The sequence below is a fragment of the Pezoporus flaviventris genome, unplaced genomic scaffold, assembly GCF_033815535.1.
Source record: "Pezoporus flaviventris isolate CSIRO_AGI_PZ_B2104156 unplaced genomic scaffold, CSIRO_AGI_Pfla_v1 ptg000002l, whole genome shotgun sequence".
NCBI classification, from domain to species: Eukaryota; Metazoa; Chordata; class Aves; order Psittaciformes; family Psittacidae; genus Pezoporus; species Pezoporus flaviventris.
This window is the reverse complement of record NW_026892550.1, coordinates 82,025,624-82,040,308: the sequence shown is the minus strand read 5'-3', so window position 1 is coordinate 82,040,308 and position 14,685 is coordinate 82,025,624. Positions and strand designations below refer to the sequence as shown.

General features: G+C 44.6%; 1 protein-coding gene across 4 annotated transcripts in view; it reads left to right on the top strand.

Annotated features, from left to right (window-relative positions):
* The window catches only part of LOC133264780 (chromatin remodeling regulator CECR2), a 106,051-nt gene that overhangs the window by 46,212 nt on the left and 45,154 nt on the right, over nucleotides 1-14,685 (top strand). For 3 of the 4 annotated variants that reach the window (XM_061444718.1, XM_061444720.1, XM_061444717.1), the window contains exon 2: nucleotides 7,017-7,111. In XM_061444718.1, coding sequence (XP_061300702.1) covers nucleotides 7,017-7,111 — 95 coding nt within the window. Of the gene's footprint in view, nucleotides 1-1,080; nucleotides 1,205-7,016; nucleotides 7,112-14,685 lie in introns of those variants that run through there. The other variant, XM_061444719.1, reaches the window with a different exon arrangement.

Here is a 14,685-nt window from a genome sequence, read left to right as displayed (position 1 = left end):
TACCCATTGTCATTAATTAGCTGTGAAGGGAAAAAGAACATCCTGACTCGATTCATCGATGGTGTTGAAATTTCAGTGCATGGATTGGGGCTGGCTCGGTGCAGCCCACTGGTAGCTTTCAGTGATCTCTTAAAGCCTCTGCAAAAGCCTGTTGAGTCACTTGGGAGTATTGCAATGGAAAGCTGATAACAGCAGCAGCATGGAAACAGAGCTGAACGGATTGGGGTTTTTAAACTGATGGCTAACTTGGACAAGGCTTATCTGTGCTTAGTCTGGTTATGTCCATCAGATTCGGTTATAGATGATTCAGCTCCAGCATGGAGGAAGCCTTTAAACTGTAGTCCTGAACCTCAGCACCCAGTCTGCTCACACTGGGCTCTTGCACGTACTGGCTTCCCTGTGGTTTTGGAGGGAGTCTTCTGAAACAAGGGCCCCAAACTTTGCAATACCGTCTTCCATGCAGACAGCTTGCCAGGAGCTGGAATCTGACCAGCTGCTTTACAGAGCTCAAAAATCCACTGCGTGTGCTGGTATTGATGGCAGTGGTGTCACTGCTGTCACAGCTTTGGACTCGTTTCTTTACTTTTACCCAGGAAGCCAACTGCCTTTCCTCTCAAATCTTTGCAGATATCAAGAAGCAATATATTTTGGGCATCATGGGGCTTGGGTCACTTGCATGGTGTCAAGAGCAGACCAAAGTTATCAACCGCAACAAAACACAAGTGACGTTGGAGTTTAATACATTTGGGGGAGCAGCATTTGTTTCAGCCTCAGCCCTTGGCCAGCAGCACTCTGGTGTGGGGTTAACCATACCTGCCTGGCACGGGGCAGCGTTCCCTTCTCTGCCAGCACACCGAGGAGCAGGGAGGGATTGGGTTAGCACTGCCCTCCCGCCTGCTGCTGGCCAGTGCTCCTTCAGGGAGAGGTGGTCACCCTTGCTCCTGCGGCCGCCTCTTCCCGACAGCCCTTGCCTGACTCAGGGGGGATTTAGTCCCGGGCTGGGGGGAGGGAAAGACGTTAAACAGGCTTTTCCCTAATGAGGTGTGACGCCAGCTGGAGAGGGGGAGAATCCTGCTTTTCTGCTGTCTGTTGCTCTCTACAGCTACAGGAGGAGGAGATGTGGTCGTCATCCCCCCCCTCTCCTCTGCTGATTTGCTGCCTCTTCTCTTTCCTTTCTGTGCCGTCCCCAAAGCGTTTTGGCAAGGTTCAGATTTCTGTGCTCACAGCTCAGTGCTCAAAGAGAAAAGGGGAAAAACAAAAGGGTTGGAGGCGTGGGGAGGATGGTGGCTGGGAGGATGGTGGCTGGGAGGGAGCCCAGCCGCTCGCTGTTTGCCCTGGCGAGGCTGTGGGGACGGGTGCCCAGGGCAGGGTTTGCCCTGAGGTCCAGGGGGGGTTTAATGGTTTCTTTCTCTTGGGAGTCCCTGGCATTACTTCAGCTCAGATGTGCCACCCAAGCACTGTGACACTTTGCTGGCTGGCCTTTGTTGGAGGGGAGGGCTGGAAAAACAAGGTTTATTTCTCCTGGGACATGTGGGCTGAAGCCTTAGGTGAAAACCCAAAGGGATCCTAACATTTTGTTTACAGTCCTAAGATGTTAAGATTTGCATCGCATCCTCCTGGTTCCCTGCATTCCCACAGCATCCTGGGTGTGTGGAAAAAGTCCAGGATTTAGGTGGTTCGGGGGAGGAAGCTGGAAAATCCGGTGGGATAGTATTCAGTTAAACAGGGCCAATGGATCTAGTTCTCGGAAATTAAAGCACCCCTCACTGATCTTGCCCTATCACAAGCAGCAACAGAAAACAGTAGACAAAAACTTTACAGGACAATGTCAGTACCTTTTTTTTTTTTTTTTCCAGTGGTCATGGTAATACTTGGACTGTGCCTTTACCATAATGGACTGGTACCCAGTGTGCTATCAGTAGAAATCAGAGTGGGCTCCAGACAGCACCCATGGCATTGGGGAGCACAGCAAGCACCTTTCTGCAGAGGTGCCTTTCAGCCTCAGGCCTGCTAAAGATGCTTCATTAGCCTAGCGATGTGTCTCTGTGGATTAATCCTGACTTGTGCAAGCATCCCCTTAACCTGACTCTGCACCCAGCCCCGCACTGGTCTGTGTGCCCGGTGCCCCTGTTAGCCAGTGGCTGCAAGATCCACCAGGTTGGGTACGCAAATCAGTGCTACACATGCTGAATGCAAGGACAAGGAGCACCCACCTGGGAGACAAAAGGCAGCAAGTGAGGGGCAGGGGGGGGAAAATACACATCCAGGTGTTTTGGAGAAGGCTGGTGGTCCCTGCCCAGGAAACAGCACCTTTCCTGGTGCCCGAGGAATGTCCCCCAGGATGACCCAGTGGCTCCAAAAATGTAAAGGTCACTCCTGGGCCTGGAAAACAATGGCTGCAGATAGGGGCTATCTGAGCTGGTTGTGGCCGCTGCTTAAGGAGTGTTAAGTCAAACAGCTGGCTGAAAAGGCTCACGGGAAGCAATTTAAATATTTCTTCATACAAAAGGCTGTCCCATCCTAGCAAAGACAGGCTGCTGACTGACAGCTTTAGTGCACAAGTGTATGTGGATAAGGCTGAAGGGGGGGGGGAGAGCGGGAGCATCCTGGAGCCTTACTTTCCCCCACCCTTTACTTTGGGTCTTAACGTGTCATTTTTCACAAGCTGTGAGTTTACTGTGGTAACACATCTGGGATGTTTTAGCACATTGCATACTTTGGGTTTTGGTTCCCCCCTCCTCAGGTGTATTTTGTTAAAAGGCAGATGCCCACTAAAGTAATTTCCAAATAAAATAAGTCAACACCTCTAAAATACTCAGTGCTGAGTGAATTTACTCAGTAATTGCTAGTTATAAAGTATGATTAATATTTATACAACAATAATATGACTCTATCCAAGGAATGGCTAGCAGCAACAGCAGTTTTTGTGTTAGTCGTTAAGCAGGGTAGTCATCTAAAGGCCAGGACAGAGATTTCATAGAATCATAGAATCATAGAATAGTTAGGGTTGTAAAGGACCTTAAGATCATCTAGTTCCAACCCCCCTGCCGTGGGCAGGGACACCTTACGCTAAATCATATCACCCAGGGTCTCGTCCAACCTGGTCTTGAACACTGCCAAGGATGGAGCATTCACAACCTCCCTGGGCAATCCGTTCCAGTACCTCACCACCCTAACAGGAAAGAACTTCTTCCTTATATCCAACCTAAACTTCCCCTGTTTAAGTTTCAACCCATTACCCCTTGTCCTATCACTCCAGTCTCTAATGAAGAGTCCCTCTCCAGCATCCCTATAGGCCCCCTTCAGATACTGGAAGGCTGCTATGAGGTCTCCACACAGCCTTCTCTTCTCCAGGCTGAACAGCCCCAACTTCCTCAGCCTGTCGTCATAAGGGAGATGTTCCAGTCCCTTGATCATCCTCGTGGCCCTCCTCTGGACTTGTTCCAACAGTTCCATGTCCTTTTTATGTTGAGGACACCAGAACTGGACACAATACTCCAGGTGAGGTCTCAGGAGAGCAGAGTAAAGGGGCAGGATCACCTCCTTCGACCTGCTGGCCATGCTCCTTTTGATGCAGCCCAGGATACGGTTGGCTTTCTGGGCTGCAAGAGCACACTGAAGCCGGCTCATGTTCATTTTCTCATCGACCAACACCCCCAAGTCCTTCTCTGCAGGGCTGCTCTGAATCTTTTCTCTGCCCAACCTGTAGCTGTGCCTGGGGTTGCTCTGACCCAGGTGTAGGACCTTGCACTTGTCATGGTTAAACTTCATGAGGTTGGCATCAGCCCACCTCACAAGCGTGTTGAGGTCCCTCTGGATGGCATTCCTTCCCTCCAGGGTATCAACTGACCCACACAGCTTGGTGTCATCGGCAAACTTGCTGAGGGCGCACTCAATCCCTCTGTCCATGTCAGTGACGAAGATGTTGAACGAGACTAATCCCAACACAGATCCCTGAGGGACACCACTCGTTACTGGTCTCCAGCTGGACATTGGGCCATTGACCGCAACTCTTTGTGTGCAGCCATCCAGCCAGTTCTTTATCCACCGAGTGGTCCATCCATCAAATTGATGTCTCTCCAATTTAGAGACAAGGATGTCGTGTGGGACAGTGTCGAACGCTTTACACAAGTCCAGGTAGATGACATCAACTGCTCTACCCCTGTCCATCAGTTCCATAGCCCCATCATAGAAGGCCACCAAATTGGTCAGGCAGGATTTCCCCTTAGTGAAGCCATGCTGGCTGTCACCAAGCACCTTGTTGATTTTCATGTGCCTTAGCATGCCTTCCAGGAGAATCTGCTACCAGATTTTGCCAGGCACAGAGGTGAGACTGACTGGTCTGTAATTCCCTGGGTCATCCATTTTCCCCTTCTTGAAAATGGGGGTTATATTTCCCTTTTTCCAGTCATTGGGAACTTCACCTGACCGCCATGATTTCTCAAATATGATGGCCAGGGGCTTCGCAACTTCATTTGCCATCTCCTTCAGGACCCGCGGATGGATCTCATCAGGACCCATGGACTTGTGCACGTTCAGATTTTTAACATGGTCTCAAACCAGTTCCTGTCCTACAGTGGGCGCAGGGTCTTCATTCTCACAGCCCCTGCATCTGCCTTCCAAGACTTGGGTGGTTTGGTCAGAGCCTTTACCAGTGAAGACCGAGGCAAAGAAGTCATTCAGAACCTCAGCCTTCTCCAAATCCTGTGTAGCCAGTTCTCCTGAGAGCTTCCTGAGGGGGCCTACATTCTCCCTAGTCTGTTTTTTATTTTCTGTGTACTTGTAGAATTCCTTCCTGTTATCTTTAATACCTCTAGCTAAGTTTAATTCTAACTGGTCCTTAGCTTTCCTAACCTGGTCCCTAGCTTCCCGGACAACATCCCTGTACTCTTCCCAGGCCGCCTGTCCTTGCTTCCGCTTATTATAAGCCTCTTTTTTCATTTGAATTTTCCTCAGGAGCTCATTATCCATCCAAGGAGGTCTCCTGGCCCTCCTGCTGCACTTCATTCTGGTTGGGATGCAACACTCCTGAGCTTGTAGCAGGTGATCCTTGAATATCAACCAAGAGTCTTGGGCCCCTCTGCCCTCTAGGGCTGTATCCCATGGAACCTTCCTAAGCAGGTTCCTGAAGAGGCCAAAGTCTGCTCTCCTGAAGTCCAGGGCAGTGAGCTTGCTGCACGCTCTTCTCACTGTCCTGAGGATCTCAAATTCGAGCATCTCATGATCGGTGTATCCAAGGCTGCCCTGGAGAGTCACATTTCCAACCAGCCCTTCCCTGTTGGTGAACACGAGGTCAAGCTCGGCACCTCTCCTTGTCGGCTCCTCTGTTACTTGCAGAAGGAAGTTGTCTTCCACACAATCGAGGAACCTCCTGGATTGCTTGTGCCGGGCCGTACCGTCCTTCCAACAGAGGTCAGGGTGGTTGAAGTCACCCATGAGAAAAAGGGCCTGCGAGCGTGAGGCTTTTCTTATCTGTCTATGGAGTGCTTCATCTGCAGGTTCTCCTTTTTGTGGTGTTAGCTCCGCAGCAGGAGTGCTGTTAGGCTTTGGCTGCCCATTGCCCTTTCCTTGCCTTGAGTTTCCACGTGTATATATACACGTTGACCTGGTTCTTGCTATGTTATATATATGTAGTTTTATATATATATGTGTGTGTGTATATATACACACACACACACACATATATATATAAGGTACTTCACAGTGCAGGTGTCAAGCTTCTACTTGTGAAGCACTTTGGATGCTGCACAGGAGGTAAGTAACAGCAGTGTTGATAATGAAAATATGCCATTAATATATTTCCAATAAATAACTACAAGCGGCATTTAATCTGCAATCTGTTATCAATAATTTTATTACTGCAGTTACTGTGGTCTAATAAAGAAGCACTTTCTCTTCTTTACTGGGTATGTGCCAAGACGTTTATCCTTTATTCTCTGGCCATTAACCTTTATTCTGTAGCCATTAGTGTAGCCATTTGTGTAACAGTCTGTTGAGTAACATTCAGGCAGGAATTTGTATTCAATCCATTATTTACTCTGCAAGCTAAAAAGAATAGCTTCTTAGGCTTATGCTGTTTAGCCATATTAAATCTTGTTAAGTGCTGTTTACTACTCATAATAAGCGTTATAGGAAGTGGATTTTTCTTACTGTGAATGATTTTCTGGCATATATATAGAACCGTAATTTAGCCTAGTAATATTTTGAAAGCAGCTTGACATTGCTAGCTGAAAAACAGTTATTGCTCAGAACATGTGAAATTTGTAATAACTACATTTCAAAAGTTTATCCTTTTCGTGGATCAGTTCCTGCATCACACATTGATGTGAACTGCATTGTGCTGAAGTAAGCTGTGATACTTCCCACCCCTTCATCAAGGGTTGAGGTGTTGGGTCATAAGATCTGATAACCCTGCTATCCCTTTCTTTCTCTCTTAGTAGAGGAAAACCAAACCAAAACGAAGAAAAATAAGTGAAATAATCAAAATGCCTGGTTTATTTTGAGGCTTTTTCTTGCTGGCTTTTAGCCATTTCTGGCTACCCATCTGAAACTGCTACTTCTCTGCGTAAGTGGCTTTTAGGGCCACGCTTTCTGAGCACATCTTTTAAATGAACTCACCGGCCTTAGCAAATGGAAAGCAAAGCCGGAGAATGAAACTGTTGATTCCTGCCCATCAACTGAACATAGGAGAAATCATGGCTTTCTTATTAGGCTATAGTATCTCAACCTCACTGAACCCTATTTTAGAGTGTCCAGACAAAAGCATTAGTCTTATGGCTGGAGAGTGACATTCAGTAAAAGCCTTTCAAGGTCTTCTCATAAACTCTTGCAATGGAGAGGTAGTAGTAGCAGTATTTTTAATGATGGGTAAGGTTGGCTTACCTAGGATATGCTCTGCTGCTGTACATGTACTTGGGGCTGCTTGGGTCTTTTTGGTCCTGATCAGCTAGCAGTAAATTTTAAGGAATTAGTTTGATGGTTGGAATTGTTTTTTTTCTCTCTTTTCTGCACATTAGGAACTGGAAGCTGCTCTTCACAGGGATGATGTGGAGTTTATCAGCGACCTGATCGCCTGCCTGCTTCAAGGTTGCTATCAGCGCAGAGACATCACGTGAGTAGCCTCGCTCTGTGGCTTAAGCTCTTTGCAAGGGGAGCTAATTAACACTGTTGCAGGGATGTTTCACGGCTTCAGAGTGATGACATGGCAGTGATCGGCAGCCACCAGCAATCAGGCCAGATGCTTCACCAAGTGGAAGGGAATTCCAGCTCTTCTTGGGTCGAGGTTTTAATTTTACAGACCGGTTGTCAAGCAAACTTCTTTGTCCAGATCTGGTGCAAACGTGTTTGATGCTGTGCTGTAGGACTGGTGCACACAGTGAACGTTCACATCTGCTGTTATGTTCTGCACTCTTTTTGGTCAAGTCAGTGATATCACACTTAAGTCTGTAAATAATCACAAGTTTTCAACATTTTACATATATTGCATAGAATAAGACTTGCTGCTCTGCAGACACCTCATTTGCATGAAAGATCCTGCTCCTTTGCAGAGGGACAATTGCAATTATTTTCTTAGAAATAAGAGGAGTATTGGAATCAGTTCAGTTGCAGGATGTTGGAAAGTGGTTTGACACCTTCTCTGGATGTTTCAGCATCCAGAGACACTTTGTTACTGTCCACCAAAATACACTCCCAAACTAAGATATCTGTAGAACATCATTCTTCAGAGAATTGCCACTCATGCAGTGCAATATGCTCCCAGTGATAAAAGGCTTGTTGCAGTATGTTTTATTTGTTCTCCTGTGAACCATGTTAATAGCAAAGCATATTTGTGGAGATGAAGACAGCTTGGCAACAGTTGCAGTAGCTTAAAAGAGGTGTTTAGCAGTCCTGATCGCTAAGATTCCCTTGTTGTGCAGAGTCTTCGGCTGATGCATAGGCATAACCATAGATGCTTATATGTTTTATTCACCATAACCAGCTCAAACTTGTAGAAGCAGTGGAAGGTTTGTCTTTGATAGATTTCATTAATTCCACATTCTGAACTTCTCCTAAACTTCAGCAGAGAGTTTAATTGCTTATCCTGAAGGAATATATCAGGAAAACTGCCTGGAGCCATTGGGTTATGTTAGGGATGTGGGCTCTGAAGCTTTGCAGAGGAAGCAATGGGGGGAGGCTACCTGGAAACAGAGGGAAAGATGCTGTATGCAGAAGGATGTCATAAAGGAAGAAGCACTAAGATGTAGTCTAAATACAAAAATCTGAAGATAAATGAGAATGAAAGTGATGGCTTGGATACACTTCTCAGTGTATCTGCTTACAGACCAGCTACAAAATATTTATCCAAAATGAATGTGTGTTTTCAAAGCCTGAAATTCTCCTTGTTCCTTTCATGTTTATTTCCAACATCTTTGTTCCCTCTAACCTGAGCCCAAGACACATAGTCAGTCCTTAGCAGATGCACAGCTTCCTTACTGTATGTAGTTTGTCTTCTGTTAGTGTTAAGGAGTTGAGCCCATAATTACTTTTATGAGTGCTCAGCAAAGACATGCAAATATAAATGTAAGAGGCAGAATTTGCGTGGAGTTTAGATTTGGCTTTTCACAATGAGCCAGGACTCCATATTTTTCTGTTGCAGAGAGATAGCAGGTATCTGTCTCGGGTTGGAGGAGTCAGCAGTGTCACAGATCATCACAGCAGCATTACAGCAGTGATTTCTCCAGTTATTTTGCCCCACTTTCTCATGCAAAGGCTGTGAGCTGTTAATCTTTAGGCTGTAAACTTTGCTCCCTGTTGCATCTCAGAGGGGAAGGTAGGAGCTTGTTCTCTCATCCTTGTTCTTGGAGAGCTACAGCTCAAGCACAAGATGCTTCATGTAACTTCATATAAAACATAGCTTACCTCTCCAAGGGGTTTTAAGGTTTAATTAGTTTTGTATTGTGTCTTACCTCTTTGATGGCCAAAATGTTATCTGCCTATGCTTTCTCACAGTCTGTCTGGGAGCAGCTTGTAGCTCTTGTCACATCTGTTTTGACGGCATGCAGAACTTGTGGCGGAGCTGGGCTGCCTGGCTTTAATCATGCATCATAGAGGGGTATAAAACTGTCACATACCTTTGCTAATTATAATGTGCTCTCAAGTAATTTTAGAAGTGGAACCTAGATGAGAGCCCTTCTAAAGCACAATTTATCATACTCTAGTTTGATTTCCTTTTTATTCCTTTTTTTTTTTTTAAAAAGAGATTAATACTTTTCTAGAGTTCTGTGGTATTTGGTGTTGAAATAGAGCAACTTTGCCTTGTTTTCAATATCCTTTATGACAGACACTTTTAAGAATCCTGTACATGAGAGAGAGATTGTTTTTTACCCTGCTTGATGGTTAGAGGGTGTTGAGTGTCTGGTAACTTGAAGACTTTCTTTGAGCTATGGATATCTGTGTTTAACTGCAGAGACTACTTAATGGGATGCCACACGATCTTCTCCAAACTCTTATTTGTCATAACCTATCATAGTTGTTAGGAACACTCTTTGTTGACCTGGTTCTTGCTATGTTAAGCACTGTAGAAGTACAGAACAGAAAAGACAGTAGTTTGTATTTCTGGCTTCTAACATGTGTAGTGATGACCCTGTAGTTGTCTCTGCCTGGCACTGGGTGGTTTGAGCCCTTGTCCAGGACAGTTTCCCTGTTGCTCTCCTCTTTCTGCTCTGACCCAAAATACTTTTGTGCCATGATCTGCAGCTTTTGTTGTTTTATAAATACCCCTCATAGTATTTACACAACAACTATACTATCTAACTGTTAATGATGTAGTAACTGATGTCCTTGACACTTTTTGTTTGATCTCTCAGTTTTATGTTATAGGCAGGGAGCATTTGATTTGATGCCAGTGAGTTTACCCATACTTTTTCCCTGCTTCTAGCTTTTGTGCACAGGCCTTGATGTCTATGTTTTCTTTTAATTGTTTCAAAACACAAATGCCTGGAAAGTGGGGAGGGGAAAACTCTTAATAGAATATGGGGGTTATAAAAATAAATTTAAAAAAAAATAAAACGTTTGGAAAAAAGACTGCTGCTTGCTTCAGATCCTCTCTGATATAAATTGGGCAGCTGCATAGTCCCTAGGGGCTGCCACTTTAATTCCAGCAGGAAATGCAACTTGATGACTTGTATCAAGACAGGAAGATCAGAGCTTCAGCTAACGGCAGCAGCCGCAGCAGGAGCCTTCTGCAGCTGTTTTTAAGTAAGAAGTGATGGTGTGACATGGATGTGTACACTCAACTAAAATAATCCAGAAAAGCTCCTGTTGTTCAGCATTTCTCTGGGTGAAACTCATTCTTCACTGCTCTGTTACTGCACTGTGATGTGATCACATGTAATGTGATGGCATAAAATGTTTCAATGACTGTATCGTATTTCTCATTGGGAGGCATTTCATACAAGGTTATTGTCTCTTGGAAAACATTATAATTACTTTTTTCTTGTAACATGTTTTAACTTTTAGTTTTTCAACATGAACAAAGGTGCCAGAAAGTGAGGAACAAACACAACACTTCTGCTTCTGCCTGTGCCCCATGAGATTCTTTCTCTTTTTAAACCCCAAGAGGCTGGTCCTTCACTGTAGCTGAAAACTATCTAATTGACTTCTGTGGCACCATAGACAGCGTTTGCTTCCTTAGGAACCTCAATTATTTTTTTCCGTGTTATTTCTTCCCTTAATGCATTGGAATTTTTTTCCCGGGTGGATCATCTGTTTTGCACCCATCTTAAGCTCTCTCTGGATCTGTAAACTAATCTTGGAGTCTTTGGCTTGTAATTTGTGCCTGTTTGTTCTAATGTGGATAATAAGAGGATATTCCTTAACTCCTCTTCCCTCCCCTGCAATTGTTTTAATTATTCCTTTCATAGCCTTAGTGGTGGCATTGAGAAATACTCCCAGTGCGGCATCTGAAGAGCTATATTCCCTGCTTCTTGAATTGCCAATCAAGAATACTGCCTCTATTCTGCTGATTTTCTAATGCTTGTTCTGTAATCACTTATTTGAGCTTTCATCAGAAAGAGATAAGGGATAGTCTGAAATCTTCTAACCCATTGCACAAAATGCCCATTTCTGAGAACGTATTTAATAGCTCTGGGTATTTCTCTTCTTCCTTCTGCTTTGTCACTTCTGTCCACCCTTGTCCTATATTCTGTGCAGATTGTATCTTTACAGGTTACTGTGGGGTGTTACCCTAGGTCTCATGTTCTGTTAAAAGTGGCCTCTGTTAAAAGACTAAACATCCTAAAATTGCCTTTCTGCTGTCAACATGTGAGTTGTGTCCTTTAAGAACTGTTGTATGTTGGCTTGGTCTAAGGGATGAAACGGCAGGTCAACTGGGATAGTTGGCAAACCTGTGCCAGCCTTTCAGTCTCAAGGATACTGTGGTGAACCGGGCTGTGGGAATAGCTAAGCCAAGGTACTAAGACAACCTGAATGAATTCAATGCTTCAGTCCGTGCCACAACATCTGGGGCAGCCAGCCTAAGCTCAGTCACAGCAGACCTGAGGACCACCACTTTTCAGAAAAGGCTTTAACCAGCTGAATCTGGCAGTTGTGCTGGTGACCTTGATTATAACAACTGTTTCAATGGCCCAGCCACAAAGCACTTCACTAACTCAGAATCATATTCATGAATGCCAAGTGAATATCAACAAGATCAGCATTATTTACAGTCTGACTTTTAACAAGTGCTGCCTTGCATACATCATGGAGATTGGTGGATGGCCTCTGGAATCGACCCAGTATCATCAGCACAGGAGATACCGTGAGGGGGCAAGGGAGATGAAGTGGCTGCATTTCTCATCTTGAATCTAATATTAATATTTATTATAATAATAGCCAAGCCATACAAGGTGAGCCTTTTAAAGGGTAAAAAGTGAAAATGAGGCAGCTGGCAGGTGTTGGGAAAGGAAGGATGAGATTACAGCAGTAAAATAACACGGTCATTCAGAGATTAATGAGAAGCACAGTGGAATAAAATTATAGAGTTCAACTATAAATAAAGCTAAGTAAATGTCTTTGATTCTCAGATGGATAAAATGAATCTTTAAAGAAGAATCCAAAGAAAAGTTGGTCGCACATTCTGGAAGTGCTATTCCATAAATGTGGTGGAGAATAAGAACTGAAAATGGTGGAAGAGAGACTGAAAGTTGTACTGTTATTGTTAGGGCAGATGGATGAAAGACAAATAGATGGAATATCTGGGGAGAGGGAGTTATGCAAAACATTGACAGGGAGGAAGAGATGGCTAAACTTAAAAGGATGAATAGAGAGGTCAGTCTTGGAGACTGCAATGATGTCATCATGCCAGTGTCAGAGTTTGAAATATGAAATGGACAGCTGTATTTTTAAGTCCTTGATGTTGCAAACCAAGTGCTCCGGAGAGGAGGAAGAAAGCAAAGATGAAGAAAGAAATTGAGAAGGGAAGCTAAAACATCTTCTCCTTTGAAGGAAGAAGACAAAAGAATGATGGAGAGAGTGGGGCAGGGTTGAAGTTCTCTCCATGTGAAACCTTTGCCCTCACTTTCGGGGCTTGCATTCCAAACCATCAGTGCAGGATTTCTGTTCCAGCACAGTTGGTCTTGCAGGCCGTCTCCTAACACATCTGCCATGTTCAGAAGCCAATCTTTAGTCCAAGGGAGAATACTGGAGAAGTTCTCAAAGTATTTTCTTGGAGCCTTTTAGCCCCAGAGAGCTGGGGCACTCCTGGCCAGCTGCTAAATCTCTACGATAATCTGGTGTGTCATCTCAGCCTCTGCTCTCAGTCACCTGTATTTTGAATTTTTCTCTCATTTTACCTTCCATCCTTCCTCGGTTTCCTTCTGCCTCAACCAGTGTAGTAGTTTTTTAGAGAAAAGGAGAGGGAAGACCTTTTCCAAATGAATCCCAAAGGGATTTTTTTAGGACCCATCTGTTAAAACTTCGGGTTACCCATTGTCCCCAGAAACTTGTAATGTGTGGGACTTGATTTAAGTAATGAATTTTCAAAGCTTGTTTGCTTCAAGGCAACCCCATGCTAGGTATTTTTTGCCTCAGAAGGGACTCCCTTCTCTCACACTAAGCATATTTTTCAATGAGCAGCAAGGCGCATAAAGGCTTTTTTTCATATGGATTTGTGCCATAATAGAGGCATGTGTCCTATTTCCCCATCATCAGCAGGACAATAACTCCAGCTTCTTCCCCACAGTGCTCGTCATCACTGTAATACCCTAAGGTCCTCTCTATAGCCCCATAACAATCGGAAGAGCTTATGGCCACAGCAATACTGTTGTGTTTCCTTATGGCTACGAATTAGAGCATGCTTTCTGTTGATGGGCACTAGGAATGAACAATGCAGCATTAAGCTGGCTTCACTTGTTCTTCAAGGATCCAGAAATGAATAGTAAGTAATGATCCTCTTCCAGTCTGCATGTGGAGAACAGTAAGTCTCATTCCTTTTTACTCTTTCAGAATACAGAAGATGTATTTGGGTCTTTCATAAGTTAATTGTCTCCAGCTCCCAAGGGTTGATCTGCTTCTCTTCAGAAAGAGCCTCACCATCAAATAGAAGTTGTAGAAAGAAAGAAGTGTGTGGATGACAGCTGACAAACACATATTGAAGCATGGTTAGATGCAAGTGAAGATAATTGATGGGAGAAATGTGATGCCATCACAGGCCAATCAAAGCCCTTGCTGTCTTACCAAGTTAGTTCACTAGGTGAAAGTTGGGCTCTAGGTATGTTCTGGACCATCCAGCAGGCTGTGTTCACCCCTCCTGAGACAAAAACTGCTATGGCTTGATCTTCATTTTGTCACATCCGAAGTGGCTTGTTGTTGGGCATGCACTGCAGTTGGCTGTTAAGGTCACACAGAATAAAACACAAAACAAAGAGAAAAAAACAAGCCTTAAGAGTCAAAGTGCACATGGAGGCAGCATATGGCAAGAGCAGAGAGTGCAGCAGTGGTTCTCACACTTCATTTCATCTGTGTGGCCATCAACATCCCTCCCTGCACGTTCTTTCCAGGTCAGATCAGTATTCACTGGCTATGCACCCAGCATTCATGAACCAAAATCTCCCTTAGCAGAACACTTCAAAGCAATAGCCAGCAGCCTGCATCTTGCCAGGCCTCTCACCCCACACCAACATTACCCAACCCACCCCTTCCACTGATTGACTGAGTTGGCTTCCCCCAAGGTATTTGTTTCCCACTTGAGCACCCATCTTTCTTCCTTTTTATTATATCTAACAACCTGTAACTAGTTACTGAGTTAGTTAATAAATAGTTCTAACACTGGTTCTTTTTGTTTTCCTTTTTGATCTTTCCAGAGATTGCCTTTTGTTATTCAAAGCTGAAGGTACTTAACACAGAAGCAGTGCAGAAGCCCTCAGGCTTCAAACTCTGCTCTGGCTGTGGGATCGTTATGCCTATAAGTGATTCCTCTCCCCAGTGTCTGATAAGCCTTGGGGAAGAACTGGGCAGAGAAGAATGCAGCACTCTGAATTCCTGTGGGGTTCTGAGAGGCATCCATCCATGTGAGCACTGAAGGAGTTTCACCTGCTGATCAGAACCTTTGAGGATCAGCATTTCACCCTGCCTTGGGACCCTCCTGCCTTTGTCTGACTTCCTTTACAAGGCAGACAAAAATCTGTCCTTCTTGTCTGTTGGGAAGAG